A 19882-nucleotide genomic window follows, 5' to 3' on the forward strand; every position below is an offset into this window, starting at 1 on the left:
AACATAGACATAGACGTCCATGATTCACAAGTTTGGACAGCACAGTACATTACAGGACAGTACAGTAGAGCACAGTAGAGTACACAACAATAAAGAAAAGTAGAGTATAGTTCAGTACATTACAGTACAGTACAGTAGAGCACAGTAGAGTACACTACAGTAAAGAAAAGGAGAGTATAGTTCAGTACAGTACAGTAAAGAAAAGTAGAGTTCAGTACAGTACACAGTAGAGCACACTAGAGTTGAGTACACTATAATGTACTGTACTGAACCATACTCTACTACTGTACTGTACTGAACTGTATTGTACTGTACTGAAGAATACTCTACTTGACTATACTGTACTGTACTCTACTGAACTCTACTGTGCTGTACTTTGATGTCCAAACTTGTGAAACATAGACGTCTGTGATTGGTTAAGATTTGGTCCGGTCCGGACCAACCAAATGTTGTCTTGTTTGGTGGCGGAGCTCATTAAAATAATAGCCAGTGTGTAGAATAATACCCAAATATGCAAAGGAGGATATTGCATATTTCTACCTTTGTGTACCTATTCAGGATACATCACCATGAAGAGAATGACATTCATATTTATAATTATGCATTTCTGTCTAGTACAGATCAGGGACCCATGATGAAATTCCATTACCTCAATTCTGTTACCAGGTGTAAATCCACTTCACTTACTGTAGTTCAACAACCAAAAGAGATAAAATAAAGATAAAATATTTTTTTTTAATGAAATAGTGACACGAGGAATAAATACATAATGAATAACGAATAACAATAATGAGTAAAAATAACATGGCTATATACAGGGAGTGGCTATAAGCATATGCACAGTTCTTCCAGTAAATGGGTTTTTGTAAAATGTTCAGTGTAAATTGTTAAAAGTGGTCCTTGTGCATAGAGTTGTACAGTTTGTTAAACTTTGAAATCAATTACGGTCTAAGGCACTGCATCGCAGTGCTTGAGGTGTCACTACAGACCCGGGTTCGATCCCAGGCTGTGTCACAGCCGGCCGTGACCGGAAGACCTTGAGGCGGCGCACAATTGGCCCAGCGTCGTGCGGGTTAGGGGAGGGTTTGGCCGGCCGCGATTTCCTTGTCGGTCGCCAGCTGGACAGTGTTTCCTCCGACACATTGGTGCGGCTGGCTTCCGGGTAGAGCGAGCAGTGTGTCAAGAAGCAGTGCGGCTTGGCAGGGTCGTGTTTCGGAGGACACATGGCTCTCGACCTTCTCCTCTCCCGAGTCCGTACGGGAGTTGCAGCGATGGGACAAGACTGTAACTACCAATTGGATATCACGAAAAAGGGGTCAAAGTAAAGTAAAGTAGAATCTGAATCTCAGCGCAATTCCGTTACTGTGGAATTGCCCATAACTGTAATTGACTTGATCAGTCTTGACTTTGTCCCCTCATTATGACAGTGTGACCCTCGAGACCTTAGGTTAGTGGTCCTCTCTAGGTGCACTTGCAAGTGAGGATGTCACTCCAAATAAGACCCATGGGGCGGCGCACAATTGGCCCAGCGTCGTCCAGGGTAGGGGAGGGAATGGCCGGCAGGGATGTAGCTCAGTTGGTAGAGCATGGCATTTGCAACGCCAGGGTTGTGGGTTCGATTCCCAAAATAAAAAGATAATGTAAGTCGCTCTGGATAAGAGCGTCTGCTAAATGACTAAAAATGTAAAAAATGTAAGTTGAAAGCACCATATTAAAGGAATCAGTTGTTTAATAGCTAGCTAAATGTTCCCTACCATAAACTATTTATTTAAAACCTGATACTTATGCCCTCCAAGGACCTGTATGGAGGACCTCTTCCTCCCTTTCAATTGAAAGATCACAGTGTGCACGTCCCAGAACAGAAGACAGACTTACAGTGATATGTTGTAAACAGTTTTTCAATCAGCCCCTCTCTTCTCGCCACTCTTCAAAGTAGCACTGATTTACATAGACGTCTTCATACTTCACTTCACTTCAATGTTGTCCTCCCACCCGAACCACCGCTCTTCCCCAGAACTCCTTTCTCCCTGGCCTGTTTATTGATAATTAACCAAGCAGAAAACATGTCCCTAAATGAGCGATGGAGGAAAAATAGGAAGAAAAAAATCTCATTAGTAATTAACAGAGCAGAAAGTGTCTCTGGGCAGTTCAGGTTTGTTAGGTTGAATTCCAGTATTCATACGTTTCTATTGAACAAGACAAAAAACGTCAGGTTTGTGTTTGATTTCTGTTGAAGATATCTTTCTCATGGGTCCCTGGTGTGCAAACACAGTTTGCTGTGTTAATATGGTGAAGTGAACTGTGATGGAGATGAACAGACCCTGAACCTTGGATTCATCGCATCGCTATCAAAGTCAGATACTGCCAGTACAAATTAAGAAATGTGTGTCAAGCATGATGACAATGGTTGGATGCAAATGGAAATGCCTCAACCACTCTCACTACAATTAATACACAGTGAGAGTTCTCCACAATCGTCTCTCTATTATCTTTGTCTAGAATTTACGTTGAATAGCTTGATTCCATAATTAAGAAAGTTATTATAATTTTTTATGTTTTCTTAAATCTTGTTTCAAGCTGTGTCGAACGATTCTGGTTGAATTTAGTCTTTAGCACAAGCAGCAACACTGGGCTGGAGTGGCTGAGGCTGGAGTGCTCAGATGTAAAGGCTTCTTATTTATTATGATTTTTATAATATTCCTAGTTGAACATAAACTTGAAACAGTGTTGATTAATTTAGAGCCCGCATGAGACCTAAGAAATTCCACTCTACATTTTAGACCCTTAATCATTAATACAGTATGTGGTTCCTCACTATTTAGATATTATTATGCATGGAGAAATGTCAGGATTTTTTTTATTTGTAAAGTATATGGTCTAATTCAAGCAAACCATGTCAAGTGATTGTATTTCCTACTGTACAGTGAGGGGGAAAAGTATTTGATCCCCTGCTGATTTTGTACGTTTGCCCACTGACAAAGAAATGATCAGTCTATAATTTTAATGGTAGGTTTATTTGAACAGTGAGAGACAGAATAACAACAACAAAATCCAGAAAAACGCATGTCAAAAATGTTATAAATTGATTTGCATTTTAATGAGGGAAATAAGTATTTGACCCCCTCTCATTCAGAAAGATTTCTGGCTCCCAGGTGTCTTTTATACAGGTAACGAGCTGAGATTAGGAGCACACTCTTAAAGGGAGTGCTCCTAATCTCAGCTTGTTACCTGTATACAAGACACCTGTCCACAGAAGCAATCAATCAATCAGATTCCAAACTCTCCACCATGGCCAAGACCAAAGAGCTCTCCAAGGATGTCAGGGACAAGATTATAGACCTACACAAGGCTGGAATGGGCTACAAGACCATCGCCAAGCAGCTTGGTGAGAAGGTGACAACAGTTGGTGCGATTATTCGCAAATGGAAGAAACACAAAAGAACTGTCAATCTCCCTCGCCCTGGGGCTCCATGCAAGATCTCACCTCGTGGAGTTGCAATGATCATGAGAACGGTGAGGAATCAGCCCAGAACTACACGGGAGGATCTTGTCAATGATCTCAAGGCAGCTGGGACCATAGTCACCAAGAAAACAATTGGTAACACACTACGCCGTGAAGGACTGAAATCCTGCAGCGCCCGCAAGTTCCCTCTGCTCAAGAAAGCACATATACAGGGCCGTCTGAAGTTTGCCAATGAACATCTGAATGATTCCGAGGAGAACTGGGTGAAAGTGTTGTGGTCAGATGAGACCAAAATCGAGCTCTTTGGCATCAACTCAACTCGCCGTGTTTGGAGGAGGAGGAATGCTGCCTATGACCCCAAGAACACCATCCCCACCGTCAAACATGGAAGTGGAAACATTATGCTTTGGGGGTGTTTTTCTGCTAAGGGGACAGGACAACTTCACCGCATCAAAGGGACGATGGACGGGGCCATGTACCGTCAAATCTTGGGTGAGAACCTCCTTCCCTCAGCCAGGGCATTGAAAATGGGTTGTGGATAGGTATTCCAGCATGACAATGACCCAAAACACATGGCCAAGGCAACAAAGGAGTGGCTCAAGAAGAAGCACATTAAGGTCTTGGAGTGGCCTAGCCAGTCTCCAGACCTTAATCCCATAGAAAATCTGTGGAGGGAGCTGAAGGTTCGAGTTGCCAAACGTCAGCCTTGAAACCTTAATGACTTGGAGAAGATCTGCAAAGAGAAGTGGGACAAAATCCCTCCTGAGATGTATGCAAACCTGGTGGCCAACTACAAGAAACGTCTGGCCTCTGTGATTGCCAACAAGGGTTTTGCCACCAAGTACTAAGTCATGTTTTGTAGAGGGGTCAAATACTTATTTCCCTCATTAAAATACAAATCAATTTATAACATTTTTGACATGTGTTTTTCTGGATTTTTGTGTTGTTATTCTGTCTCTCACTGTTCAAATAAACCTACCATTAAAATTATAGACTGATCATGTCTTTGTCAGTGGGCAAACATACAAAATCAGCAGGGGATCAAATACTTTTTTCCCTCACTGTATGTCCCTGTATACTTTGACATTGGTGGAGAACCCTCAACCCTCTAATGGTGAACTTGTCTCTACCAGGTTACTCTGTCTCAGGACCAAGTATGCAGGTGTTGGGCCAGCCGGCTGGTGCCAACCTCTGGGTCACCAGTAGTCCCATGGTGGTCCAGAGCCTGGGCCCAGTGTCTCCTGTGAGCACCCAGGCCTACACCTCAGGTCCTCTGGTACCACACACCCCCCAAGACCCCCAACCCCCACAAGGCCTGGTGGTACCCTACACAGATGCCAGGTGAGTCAACATCTGCACCATTCTAGGTGAGGGAGTATACCTGCAAACTCTTTTCATTACACTGATTTCTGTGATACTTTAAACAAAATTCACGTACGTTATTAAACAGCTGTGATACTAAACTCTACCCGACTTTCCTGGTACTGCTATCCTTACTCACATACTACAGTGTTGTGCCTCAGGTCCTTGCTCTCCAGAGAGTCGCTGGCCTCCACCACCCTGAGCCTAGCAGAGACCCAGTCAGTTCTGAGTGGCAGACAGGAGTGGCCCTATGGCTACCGGGTCCTTCCTCCACTCTGCCCACAGCAGGGCTCCACCCTAGGCAGCGAGGGCGGTGAGCTGCTCAGCATGCCCCCTGGCACTGCCATGTCAGGGAGCACCAGCATCTCCAACTCTGCGTCCCTGCCTTCCTACCTGTTTGGGGGGGATGTCAACAGCCCCCGGCAGTACTCAGCCCATTCCAAGAAGAGGGCCCTCTCCATGTCCCCTCTGTCAGACGGCTATGGCATCGACTTCAACTCCATCATCCGCACCTCGCCCACCTCGCTGGTGGCTTACATCAATGGCTCCCGGAGCTCTCCGGCTTCCCACCACACCCTTTCACCCCTCCAGCCTGAGGTCTATGGCCACTTCCTGGGGGTGAGAGGGAGCTGTATCCCCTATCCTCAGGCTCCAGGCCTCTTCAGCCTCCCAGGCTCCACACTGGCCCTGACCCAACTGAGTGACCCCCACCCTTGGAAGGAGTGTGGTCGCATGCAGAGGCTGGAGCAGGGCGGAGCGCTGGAGAGCCAGATGGCTAACATGGTGGTGGAGCAGCAGTGTCTCCCAGAGGAGGGAGGGACACTACAGAAGGCAGCCAGGAACGCTAATGACCTGGTGCCATCTCTACACTTTCAGCTAGAGTTGGCCACCATCATCAGATCAGCTAGTCCACCGCAGGGCCCCCCGCCTCCCTACCACTCTCACCAGCACCACCACCTCCACAGACCTCCCAGCCACATCCAGGGCCAGGCCCAGTTCCCTGTCCCGCAGGCTCCCCCAGCTCCCCCTGGGCATGGGGCCAGCCTCCTGCCTCATCCTCTTTCCCCGTTCCCCATGCTGGAGGAAGAGGAGGAGGAGACAGAGGAATACAGTAGGGGCCACTGCTGCCGCTGGTTGGACTGCAGTGCTGTGTATGACCAAAAGGAGGAGCTGGTAAGGCACATAGAGAAGCTCCATGTGGACCAACGGAAGGGCGAGGACTTCACCTGCTTCTGGGCAGGATGTCCACGCAGGTTCAAGCCTTTCAACGCCCGCTACAAACTCCTCATCCACATGAGAGTCCACTCTGGAGAGAAGCCCAACAAGTGCACGGTACATAGCAAATCAATCTCTGGTGAATGCCTCAAAACTGTCTATACCATGCAAGTGTGAATCTGTTTAGTCACCCACTTGAGAATCCATTGGCTTTACCTGAACAAAATTCTACCTCAGGTATTCCATCTTATGCACAATGGTTAACATCCTTTTCCCATAAGTGTGCTACAGGGGGAAGTGAGTGCACCAGTTCCCTTCCAGGCTGTCTCCCCTGTCTACTGTGAGTCAACCAGCCAATCCTCTAGACCTGAGCTATAGATGTCATTTCAGCCTCTTAATAGCCTTGCTGAGACAGTTTAGAGGGAAATAGACATCTTGAAGTACATATGTTGTACCTCTTTAAGGCCTTTGTGTGCTCTGATGTACGGCCGAAGGCTGAAGGTTGGGGTCAGAAATATGGCCTCTCTCTCCTCTTAACTGTGGCCACGGGCTAATTAGTCCAGCTCTGTGATAGTTGACATGGGAGTTAACTTAATTATGTAGTTATTAAATCAGCACAAAGGCAGCGCAGCGCTTAAGTTCTGGCAGGGCACCAGTCAGACAGCCTCCTGCTCCCTGCTCTCTGCCACAGTCTCCTCTCTCTCTCCTAGATCTCTCTCTCTCTGAGCTACTCTACCAGGTAGTCACAGGGCCTGTCAGCAGCCAAGAACCTGCCAGGCAGGGACAGACTTGGCTGGGTTTCTGGGAAGGTGATGCCCCCTGGCCCGGTTCTGATTGGGTCTGGTTCTGTGACCAAGGAGAGAGAGACTTGAATGGAGTTCATCTGAAAGCCATGGACCTGGTTCTGATGAGGGGATTGGCTTGATTCCCGAAAGACAGGTGCTCCCAGTCCTTGTGCTGCTAGAGAAGGCTTAATTTAGTCCTCTTCACTAGTCGCTTTTGATTTCACGGCATGACAACATGCCATGTTCAAAGCCAAAGTCAGTTGACAGATGAGTTGTTCTGCACTGTATGTCCTTCCTGTCCTGTAATTTTTTTTTTTTTTTTTTTTTTTACAAATTACTAAAACTTAAACGAAACTGTAGAAATTATATTGGACCTACATTTGAACAGAGTCTTCACTCTTTCCAGGTTGCTATGAATCACCTAAATGAAAGCTGAATAGTTAAGGAGAATCAAACATTTAAAAAACAATGGATACAGGACTTTTTTTTGCTAATTTTGACGGCAAGGAAATATAACACATTTTCAGTGTAGCCCTCCGGACCTCGGTAAAGACCGAATGCGGCCGGCGGGCAAAATGAGTTTGACATCCCTGGTCTAGACAATTGTAGAGATACCCCCCGCCCTCAACCCCACTGGTAACATACTTGAAGTTCAGATGAGTAAGAGGCCAACAATTCTCATTCTCTGTCTCGTTTCGCTGCTTCTTGGTTAGACAATTATTAACTGGATGCATACCTGCGGTCGACCTTTCGCTCCAAAACACTCACTTATTAGTTCTAACCAGTCCCGTTGCTATGGAGGCTGCAGCTGCATTCAGATGGGTCTGTGTACCATGAAATCATGTGTTAAAGGGGAAAATATCCAGGGTCATGCCCAAAAACAGAACAGACATTGGGTGTGTCGGAAATGGCACCATATTCCCTATATAGTGAATAGAATGCCAATTTGGACATACCCATTATATAACATCCCATCATCCCAGGCTTGACTTCAGCATACGCTGAAGAAGTCCTACTGAAAAGAAATAGAACGAGGTCAGTCTAATTGACAGAAACTGTCAGAAAACCCAGACTTACTGAACAAAAACAGTCTGAGCAATCAAAGTCAGAGCCGAGGAGCTAGACAGGCAACAGAGACTCTCACAGAGCGAGAGAACCAGTTCTACTTCACTAAAACTGTCTTAGATGCCATGCCAGCCAATTGTCCAAGAATTACACTCGGGCCTATTGTGTGCCCAGCCGGGAGCATCACAATGGAGCAGATCTGATTACACACCAGGCAAGCCATGACTTGTTCCTGTCAGCTCTCAGTGTGTGATGGTGATTGAGCACTTTCTTAACACATAGTTGATTCCTCTGTGTATTTAGTGTATGCCTTATCACTGTGATTTCAACACTTCCAACAGTTTTCAAACTGGGCTCCCGAGTGGCGCAGCGGTCTAAGGCACTGCATCTCAGTGCTAGAGGCATCACTACAGACCCTGGTTCGATTCCAGGCTGTATCACAATTTGGCTGTGATTGGGCGGCGCATAATTGGCCCGGGGTAGGCCGTCATTGTAAATAATACTTATTTCTTAACTGACTTGCCTAGTTAAATAAAGGTTAAAAATATATATATAATAATTTGGAAATAACTAAGAGCAACGCCTATGTAAACACATTAGCTAATCATGCTTTTTGCTCTGTGTTCATTTGATGATTTACTGTTGAAAAGATGAACAATTATCACCATAATTAATAATGGTACATTTTCAGGCTTATCAGAACAGCTTTAGATGTTGTGCAATAGATTCATACAGTTTCTTGGAAATTTGAAATATATCTCCTACAGTAACTATATTATTTTCTAATGAAAAGTCCCTGTGTTGTTGAGTAGTATGCTCACTTGAGGAATCACAGTGTGCATTTGACCATATCTCTATTGTTGTAAGAAGACTGTAGCTGTTAAGGTGTAATTCAACCCCAGTAGTTCGTGTTAATCCACTTAGTTTCCCTCACAATGGACAGCTTGAAATTCTAGTCCTGCCCACAACGCCACAGAATGCAGGCCTGATGGGATTTATGGTTTGCCAAGATTTTTAGCGCCATTTCTACAACCGTAAGGAGGGAAATAACTTGATTTTGCCACCAGAAACCAGTTCAGACTTCAAAGTATTTTAACGCACCAGCTTATTCTCATGTTTCTATAACCGTTTTTAGCGCTTGTTTTAAAGACCTCAAAATCTCATGAACTAACTTTTTGCATTTAAAGAAGATGATGATAGACGAGAGGATAAGAGGGAGAGAAGAAGTTGACTGGGCATGAGGAGAGGATATGTGAGAGTGAGGAGGGGTGAAATTTGAGAGTTTCTTTTATTTTTATTTTTATAAATTTCTTTGTGGGTATTTTACCCCCTTTTTCTCCCCAATTTCGTGGTATCCAATTGGTAGTAGTTACAGTCCCTGTCCCATCGCTGCAACCCCCGTACGGACACGGGAGAGGCGAAGGACGAGAGTTGTGCGTCCTCCGAAACAGAACCTAACCGAGCCACACTGCTTCTTGACACAGTGACCGCTTAACCTGGAAGACAGCCGCACCAATGTGTCGGAGGAAACACCGTACACCTGGCGACCGAGTCAGCGTGCACTGCGCCCGGCCCGCCACAGGGGTCGCTCTAGCGCGATGGGACAAGGACATCCCTGCCGGCCAATCCCTCCCCTACCCTGGACGACGCTGGGCCAATTGTGCGCCGCCCCATGGGTCTCCCGGTCGCGGCCGGCTACGACAGAGCCTGGACTCGAATCAGGATCTCTAGAAATTTGAGAGTTTGAAGGGGATCAGAAAGGGAGCTGTAGATAAGAGGAAGGAAAGTGTTATGTAAAGATGTGAGATGGAACAGCGGGAACATGGAAGGGTGGAGAAGAGAGTGGAAGAGAGAGTGGAGATGTGAGCGAGTGGAGATGTGAGAGAGTGGAGATGTGAGAGAAGAGAGAGGCTGAGGCACTACAGAGGGCACTAGACTGACTCTGCTGGCAAGCTGTGGGCGGGTCATTGTTCCCCAGGGCATGCATGGCTGCCAGGACCTGTCAGGAGGCTTGCTGTGGCATTCAGCTCCACTGAGGAGCCATGTTGCTGTCTATTCAGACCCTCTGTCCCTCACGGCAGCTAAAAGGGGACTTTAAGCTTTATTAGCAAGAGAGTGTGTGTGTGCTTGCGTGCATGGTGGGCCACTCCTGGGCACCGCTGGGCTCCTGGCAGTGTGTTTGTGTGTGATGCTGGTTCTCACTTCTCTTCCCATCCCCAGGCTGAATGACTATTTATCCTGCTCATTCTCTCTGGCCTGTGTTTTTCTTCTGCTAGCCCGTCTGAATGGTCCGATGCTGATCCTTTTCTCTACACTGTGGTTTGGAGTGTCTGGTCGTGGTGTTCTTTCCTGGTATGCCACCGTATTAGAGAGCATTTGGACAGAATATCCTGCTGTGTGTGAAGAAGACTTGTGAAAGACTAGAAAAACGTTGGAAAGGTGGTGGCTTTCTCCACTTTCAGTAATACTTCTGTTAGGTCATTACTCATGTCCCCAGACAAGCAGGACATAGAGTGCAGCGGTAAAGACCCACAAGGAGAGAGATCGTCATCATTGCATGGGAGACCTCATCTGTAAGCACTAAAATGCTGTTCATTGTACCCCAAATTCACACATTCGCTATGATACAGTCATGCAGAATAAATTTTCTATCCCCAATAGGCTGGTGAGCACTAATAGAGCACTAATAGAATTCTCAGGAATATCTGCCTTCCTATCTCCCTCTTGAATGACTTAAGGCTTATAAAGTCTGACTCCATTCCTTTTGACAATATGAACATATGGTTCCCATCAGAAGGACTCATAATGGCCTTACTGGAATTGAGGGTCAAGGTTAGGCATAATGGGTTTTGGCATAATGACAGTACTCTGCTGGTGGTTTTGCTCTGCAGGGTGTATGTTCGTGCCTGCTGTTTGCAAGCTTCGAGTGTACTGTCTCTTGAGTAGGTAGCACTTTGCCTATACAGTATGTTAGATAGTTGAATTTCATCACGATATTGTCTTGCAAGAAGATAGCAGCAATGTTGATTCAGATAGAGTTCAGAAGAGAAATACAGTCTGAAGTTAGCATTACGTTATTACGTGAATCAAAGGAATCAAAGGAGTGAATCAAAGGAATATGTCCCCTAGCAATGCAGATGAATGTGATGAGTCAAATATTAAAGGAACTGATTAATTTGTAGTTGGTCAGCTCAGACTGAGGGAGAGGTATAGCTATGCAAGGAATCCAGTCCTGGAGGGACAATAATAAAATGGGTCATGGTTCCATGACTTTACTCTGTGAAGTTGAAGTAAGGACATTCCAAGCCCCTTGACTGGAGAGAGAGAGAGAGCAAAGTACTAGGCTTGACTTACAGTAGGAAACTGATGATTCACATGTCTTGAGGGTGAGGTCATTGCAGTGAGGTGGTAGTACTCAGGGGTGGACTGGGACCAGAAATCGGCTCAGGCATTTCTAACACACCAGCCAGCCCATTTTTTTCCTTGAGGCCCCCACACACACCGGCCCATTTTATTTCTTGAGGCCCCCATTATTAGCCAGATAATGATCATTTGGCAAAAACAAGTTTGACAGGCCCAATAGGCTAAAAGTGGAAGGCCATCTGGCATTTGCCAAAAATGCCAGATGGCCAGTCGGCCCCTGGTAGCACTGCACAAAGGAGAGCTGTTCAGTTCTGCTGACTTGGATCAGCTTCCATCCACTACTCCTGACTCCCATAGCTTGTGACAGTTAGGGCACCTGGGCAGGGAGCAAGCCCTTTTGACAAGGAACAAACCCCTCTCTACCTTAACCTCTCTACCAGTTGGTGGTAGCATGTTTCTACAATGAGTTAATCTGTCAACACATTTAGCAACTACAAGACCCTTGAGACAAGACAGATTCTACAGACTGAAGTCTGTGTACACACAGATACTGACCCCTGCTGGTTACATTGACCACCACACCTCTTATAGTGTTTGCCAGTGGTATTTTACATATTGAGAGCTTCTATCTGCATTAAAATTGGGTTATTGACATACCCTTGTTCTGTACAATGTTTTCTACCTATATAGTACTCATGTTGCTAAGTCCAAAAGAAAACAAGATAAACATTGATGACACCATTCAAACCAATGAGGTTTCGGAACTTTAAAGCCAATTATCTCTGAATCCTCTTTTTGCAGATATAACTTTATAGTCCCAAGCTCTCGATATGCTGAATGTTTGGATATTGTTTTGTGGACCCCTGATGTACAGAGTGGCGCAGTGGTCTAAAGCCCTGCATCTCAGTGCTTGAGGCGTTACTACAGACCCTGGTTCGATTCCAGGCTGTATCACAACCGGCTGTGATTGGGAGTCCCATAGGGCGGCGCACAATTGGCCCAGCGTCGTCCGGGTTTGGTCGGTGTAGGCTGTCATTGTAAATAAGAATTTGTTCTTAACTGACTTGCCTAGTTAAATAAAAAAAAATAGGTTCATGATAGGAATATTAAGTGTACACTTAACTGGTTTCAGTTTGAAGGCTGTCAGAAGGCTTTCTCTCGGCTGGAGAACCTGAAGATCCACCTGCGCAGCCACACTGGAGAGAAGCCTTATCTATGCCAGCACCCAGGCTGCCACAAAGCCTTCAGCAACTCCAGCGACCGAGCCAAGCATCAGCGCACACACCTGGACACGGTGAGTTGAGTGGCATGTCTCAGACAGACACACAGAAAACACATTGAGACACTGATCTCTTACTCTATGTTTTCTTCCTTATTCTCTCTCTCGTGTCGCTTTCTTTTTGTCCTCTCTCGAGCTGGACATGGCAGCTAGCTAGCATTTCCACCTTCAAAAAAGCTGTACACAAATACTTCTGTGTAGACTGTGCTTTTATCTAGACAGCTTTTATGTGATGTGTATGCTTTTATTGATTATATGGAACCCAGAAGTGAGTGGACTATCGTGGCTAAATAAATCAAATTAAATGACACACACACCGAAAGTCGAAACTGAAAGTTGTTGGTTTTGTGACATTATTTACAGTTGTCTGTGTACGTGTGCATGTTTGTGCAGAAGCCGTACGCGTGTCAGATCCCTGGTTGTGTAAAGCGCTACACTGACCCCAGCTCCCTGCGCAAGCACGTCAAATCCCACTCCTCCAAAGAGAGGCAGTTGAGGAAGAAGGTCAGTATGGAGCTGCCTGGACTCTACTCTTTACACTTAGGCCTGATAATCCGCTCAATCAACCTCAGGAACTTACACTTTGCAGTGAAAGGATCCACTTGACTTTATCACAGTCTCAATGGCTCTTTAGAAACACTCTCTCTTTCACAGCCTCTTACTTTTCCCCACTTCTGTTGTATCGCAAACACATCCACTTACACAGTACACTAACACAGTATGCCTCCACGTATTGTTGTATAAATCTTCACTAGTTAGTTGATTTGCTTTGCTGCGCTGTAATGTTCAGAACATATTAAAGTCCCTGTAGGGGATAATTATGCTCATTAAATAAATCTTACAGTTAAGGTTATGTCACCATAGATACAACATGCCGCAGGAGGTGGGCTGTTTCTATAAAAATAAAAAATATGTACGAACGCTCCCACATTCACAGCTTTTTTACAGTTAGTGTATTCTCTACTGCATTTATGCTGATCTCTGTACCTCTGTTTCTCTGTGATTGGTCTAAAGCTGAGGTTGTCTGTTGACATGAGCCAAGAGGCATTAACGGATTGCCTAACCATCCAACACCTGAAACCCAGCCTCTCTCCTCTGGACATGATTGACAGAAGGTTGGGCCAATCCCCTAGCCCTTCCCTAGATCACTACACAGGTACACATCTTCCAGATGCTCTGACTGTGCCTTTATTTAGAGTTAGGTAGGCCTATTCGGTTAGGTAGGCCTATTATGTACGTACATTCTTCTTAATTAGAGTCTCGGTGATGGGTTTATGTTGTGTGTAGCCTTGTCCAGTGTATCCATATCTCTATTTTGTTGTCTGTGTTTTATAGAATTGCTGTCCAGTGGCCAGTCTAGCCACTGTGTGTCTCTATCCATCCCAGTCCATTCAGCTGTTCCACAGCGCCAACCCTCCTCAAACAGCTCACACCTGGCTCTGCTGCGCTCCCAGCAGGACAGTTACAGGTACTGCACCCACACAGCAGAACGACTATTATTTGTCTTCTAATCTATTTGAGTTCACCACAGAAGTTTATTCAGCTTTGACTATGAGGCAGTTTAGTGTCATTGCCGGTTGTTTATATGCAGAGGGAACATTTTCATTTATGATAAACAATTCATACTATGGTGTTTTACCTATGGTCAAATTATGAAAATTCATTAGCAGCTGTCACAATCTGGACTATGCTAAACAGCCCTGACTTCTGTCACTTAGTAGTTGTTGCTGTGGTAGTTATGTGGAAATCATTTTCTAAGACATTGGTGGTGAGAACATTTCCATTTTAAAACTATGTGTAAACTTCACCACAGTGATATGTGCACAGTTAATGTTATACTGTAATTCTGTCTTAAATGTTAAAACGTGCAGGAGATAGTCTTGAACTAGAAAAGTGGGTACTATTTAAACCATTCATCATTCATAGTGATATTTAGTCACATTTTTATCTCTGTAATGAAGGCTACTCATCATAAATGCAGTAATCAATTTACAATAAATGTGTAGGAGTAGGAGTCGAGCAAGGATTTCTATCACTGCGTTCAATGTTCCTTCCTTGAGACTTTGAGAATACAGTTATATTCCCAGATCTTGTGTAAAGGTTGAAGCATTTACAATGAATGTGTTTCGTAGTTATGACAAGTGCTGGCTAATGAAAGTTCTGAAGTCATTACCTTAAGAGCAGTCTTTCACTCTCTCTCCCCTCCTACTGGGTAATCAATTAACAGCGTTCTTGGAATTCTGCAGGTGAAATAATTATACCTGTATATTATGAAAGACCTTACCTAGTCCTGTTGAAAGCCGCAGCCCCTTCAAGAACCTCTATTGATGGCCTTTTGCAGATAATTTTCTCAGTGTGTCTAAGACATTGACGGAGAAATATGTGTTCTAATGGCATCACTGGATGCATAATGTCTGACTCTGACAATGTGTCAGACAATGGTGAATAGATGGTTATATTTCTCATCCATCCTGTTTAACCTCTATGGGATCGGTGTCCCGTAAACGGGACGGTTGAGCTAACGTGCGCTAATGTGATTAGCATGACTGTTTTAAGTAACAGCAGAATTTCCAGGACATAGACATGTCTTATATGGGCAGAAAGCTTAAATTCTTGTTAATCTAACTGCACTGTCCAATTTACAGTAGCTATTACAGTGGGAATATACCATGCTATTGTTGCACAACAACAACAAAAACGTATCACAGCAACTGGTTTGATACATTCACCTCTGAAGGTAAATAATGTACTTACATTCAGTAATCTTGCTCTGATTTGTCATCCTAAGGGTCCCAGAGATAAAATGTAGCATAGTTTTGTTTGATAAAATCCATTTTTATATTCAAATGTAGGAACTTGGTTGTACAGTTTGAACCCCTGCTGTCTCTGGCTCCACACCCAACCCGCCCGGCCATCTAGATGTGTGAAAGTTAGTGTATAAGCTAATGATCCATCATGTATGAAATTCCTGGGAGTGTGTAAACTTACATTTTGTATTACTATATCATTTTTGTATGTTCTCTATAGTTATGTACTTGAAAATGTAGTCCAGTATTGCAACGCTTCACTGGATCAATCTGAAACTTTGCACACACACTGCTGCCATCTAGTGGCCAAATTCTAAATTGCGCCTAAACTGCAATATTATATTGTGGCCTTTCTCTTGCATTTCAAATATGATGGAACAAAAAAATATATAGAAAAGGCATGTTTTTTTGTTTGTATTATCTTTTACTAGATCTAATGTGTTATATTCTCCTACATTAATTTCACATTTCCACAAACTTCAAAGTGTTTCCTTCAAATGGTATCAAGAATATGCATATCCTGAGCTACAGGAAGTTAGAAATGGGTATGTCATTTTAGGCAGAAATTGAAAAAAAGGGTCCGATCCTTAAGAAGTTAAAGTGGTTTGGTTTTTGAAATATTCACATCTACTTTCTGGGAAGAGAACCTGCTGCAGGACCAGTTGCATCTGTTGGTCAAGCGACTTGGTATTTCTATTCATTTTGAGTTCCCATTGGCACAGTGACTGTAGCCATGATTGACTTAAATGCCTCTCCCATTTTCTCTCTTTTTTTCTGATCTGAAACAAATAAGTACTTAAATGTCGGTTGTCATGGCTTTATGGCAAGAAGCTCATAGTTAGAATAATCTGATTAAAATAAAGCACAATTTTCTCCCCTTGTGAAAGACCCCAATGGGCTTTCTGTGGCCTGCTGCACCTCAGCTGTGAAGAGAGCGGTTGGGAAGAGATTTTACAGGTTGGGAATGGCCAGCAACACTGTTGCCTGGTCAGCCCACAAAAAAACATTCCTTCATCCATGCACTTCAAAGGCAGTGAGAAGGAGGGTTTTCTGAAGTTTTGGGCAGCCAGATGCTCATGGCTTCTCACTGACACTGATTGATTGTCCTGGTAGCAGCAGTAGGCCACAACATTCACCACAGGATTCTGGGTACACAATCAGCCAATGAAAGCAGGCCTTGCTTTGCCTCATCAGTCTCTAGGGCCTGCATTAGTGGATGCTATAGCCACCAACTAGAGTGGCTCAGGAATTCAATAAGTGAATCATAAAATCCGAAAAATACCCTTCAGAGGCTCCTGGAAGAGGATTGCTGTAATTACTTTTCTAGATGTTAAATCGATTGTAAAATATTTTCTTCACTGCCGTTATGTGATTTCTTTATTTCCTCATTCAGCCTGTGCATGGTTATGCCCTTAATCAATTGCATTGTAAACAGCTCAATTATTTTAATTATTACCCTGGTGCCAGTAAGAAAAATGAAAAAGGTTTTCAGATACACCATAAAAGCAGTCATCCAACTCATTGTTTGGCTTTCCTTCTAAGGATTTTCTTCACAATATCCTCTTTCTTACTTTCTGATGCCTGGTATGGGAAAAGAAGGTTGCCATATTTAAGTAATCAGGCATTTTAGTCTGGGCAAACGAACTAAAACAAGTCATTAAGATTTCTCTCACGTACCATCTGCCAAATAAGAAATGTATATCTGTGCTTAGTTAACATGCGTTATTTATAATCTGAGAGGTGTGCTATGTTACTTCCTCTCAGTTATGAATTAGCGGACTCTTTTAAACAGACTTTTACTTGTCAGATATCAGTGTGGTCAGGCCAAAAAGCTGTGAAATGTTTGTTCCTGGTGAAATACATCCAAAACGTTCCTAATAATTTGGTCAATATATCCCAACCACAACTCAAATACTAATCATTTCTGTATTACTTTAAACTGTTGGTCTAACTCTAAGGCTGCATTTACATTAGTGCTGAGTGATTTAGTTATTTTTGAGGTCGGTTCGGTTTTGGTTCGATTATTTTTTTAAAGATCACGGTTTTCGATTACGGTTTCGATTATTTAACAAATGCACTATGCATTATTTCAGTTGAATGCTGTAACAACACAGAATGAAACAATTCATAGAAATCCCATGATGGTAGTGACTGCCCATTACTGCTTATCACTTATTAACCATAATTGATTCACATTACTTTACTTTCATAAAATATTTTTACAATATTTCAGTTGTTGTGTATATTACATTTGTTTTATTTGATGACTTTATTATTTAATTCCAAATCATCATCTCATCTCTATAGAGCTGCTGCCTATGCTGTCTGACAAAATCACTATTTTAGTAGTTCTTCAAAGTAAATAAGGCATACTTTTATAACTGCTGAATACCAACTATCAATCACTGCTGTCTATCCATCTCGATTGCACATTCTTCTGTCTCTTCACTCTCTTGCTCCATGTCTGCCCCACACTTACTTAATGTAGCAGGCATAAAAGAAACACACAGACCGGACAAGTAGGCGCGCAATGGATTATGGTCATTGTAGTTAAATACCATGTTTTCTGCACTAAACTATGTAGAATATTGACCTGTTGGAAACGACAACTCCCTACTACATTGCACAGTTCAGGCTTGAGCTGATTTATCTCTAGAGAAACTGTACAATGTGCTTATTGAGCTCACAGAAAAAAAATGAAATTCAAAATAATTGAACCGAAGTCAGTCAATTAGTTATTTAAAAAACGAAAAATAACCGACATTTCGGTTAATCACTCAGCAATAGTTTACACAGGCAGCCCAATTTTGATATTTTTTCACAAATTGGCCTTTTGTCCAATCAGATCAGCTCTTTTATCAATAATTGGGAAAAATATAAGAATCAGTTCAGAAAGTCAACACCAAACCCCTTTAAGTGTCATAACCCCTTATGCTTATTTGTGTACTTTTCACCACGCTTTTCACCCCCTCTAGTTCTGTAGCCTACTAGAAACAATGTATTTTAAGGTTTATAATACTACCAAAGTTGTCTTTGAACTAAAAAAAATTTGCCCAATATACCCGTTACCAATTATCACTAATTTTGATAAATAGCGCTCATGCGCATTTCGTCACTTCGCAATATAAACTTTCTCAGTTTGAAAAAACATCATTTTCTATATCATTCGTGTTTATGAATTTACCATGTAAAATTTGACTGTATTATTTCATTTGTTCTAAGTTAGCTCACAGATTTGAGGGTTTGTTAAGAAGAGAAAGAGAAGAGATATTGCGTATTTCTCCATTCTCCTTACAAGCAGGCACATGCACAGATAGGGCTCTAGCTGTGCAGAGCACATGCCCCTTTTCCCTTCCAGGCTCCAAAGTGCCCTTTTGAGTGGTGGTATAATTTCCATGAGGCTGAGAGAAAAATGTGCAGTTTTACAGCAAATGTCCTGTCACTCTAAACTATTTTGACATGAATTATGACGTGTTCATATCCTATCTGGGGAAGGGGCTATGTCATAAGCCCTCAAAGTTCCAGAATGGGGTGAAAATGGCAGCCATATTGGTCAGGGATAAATCCAAACCAGTCTAATTGGAATTAATGTCAGTAGAGGCATAATCCTGATTTTACTTATGCAGGAAAATAAAACAAAACCATGTGATGTATCAGAAATTGTGTAATATATTTATTGTCAACCTAAAATATTGTCATATCATCATAAATACAGTTTATACGGGTTTTATACCAATTTTCTGTATACATAGCCTCTAAAATTGTGACGAGGTGTGAATGAAGGAGTCAAGCGCAGGAGGTAAAATACCGAAGTCCAGAGTTTATTCCATTTACATAAATCAAACGCCCAAAGCGTCAAACGAAACTATTACAAGGGAAAACATCCACCTGTGAATAGTAGCTCAACCGAGCTACACGCTCTCACAACAAACAATCACTCACAAAGACAAGGGGAACAGAGGGAACACTTATACACATACTAATTAGGGGAATGAGCACCAGGTGTGTGTGATTGACAAGACATGACAAGTGGAGTGATGAGAATGGGATCGGCAGTAGCTAGTACTTCCGGTGACGACGAACGCCAAAGCCTGCCCGAACCAGGAGGGGGGGCAGCCTCGGCGGAAGTCGTGACAAAAATAAATGTAAACAGACCATAAATGTCTAAAAAAATATATATTGGAAAGCTGAGAGTGCTATTATATAATATCAGTACTTGTTAGATTTACAACTTGTCTAAATCCTATCATTTACTATTTCAGCCAGTGTATGGCTGTGGATTGACTGCATTGTTTGAATGGAATGTTGGCATATTGGCAGTTAATTTGAAAATAATTATGGAATCAGTCCTCTAAAACTGTCTGGCTAGCTAGCTAACAAACAGTGCAGATACATTCTTCAAATTCATTATTTTACACAATATCTTATCACAGCACTGGCAAACCATGGTTGACCAACTCCCTGACCTTTATCCCATCATAAGAAGGTTAATGTCCATTCTAGTATTCTAATTCCTAATTCTATTGGGCCAACCTCCAGGGGG

The 19882-nt window shown here is 43.2% G+C and overlaps 1 protein-coding gene across 1 annotated transcript in view; it reads left to right on the plus strand.

Moving 5' to 3' along the window:
* LOC121583223 (zinc finger protein GLIS3-like) overlaps nt 1-19882 on the plus strand; it is a 34171-nt gene that overhangs the window by 10131 nt on the left and 4158 nt on the right. The window contains exons 3-8 of the mRNA XM_041899413.1: nt 4597-4804; nt 4987-6157; nt 12386-12547; nt 12926-13036; nt 13547-13688; nt 13868-14000. Of these exons, the coding sequence (XP_041755347.1) occupies nt 4597-4804; nt 4987-6157; nt 12386-12547; nt 12926-13036; nt 13547-13688; nt 13868-14000 (1927 nt within the window). The remainder of the gene's footprint in view (nt 1-4596; nt 4805-4986; nt 6158-12385; nt 12548-12925; nt 13037-13546; nt 13689-13867; nt 14001-19882) is intronic.

The sequence above is a fragment of the Coregonus clupeaformis genome, chromosome 15 (genome assembly GCF_020615455.1).
Source record: "Coregonus clupeaformis isolate EN_2021a chromosome 15, ASM2061545v1, whole genome shotgun sequence".
NCBI lineage: Eukaryota > Metazoa > Chordata > Actinopteri > Salmoniformes > Salmonidae > Coregonus > Coregonus clupeaformis.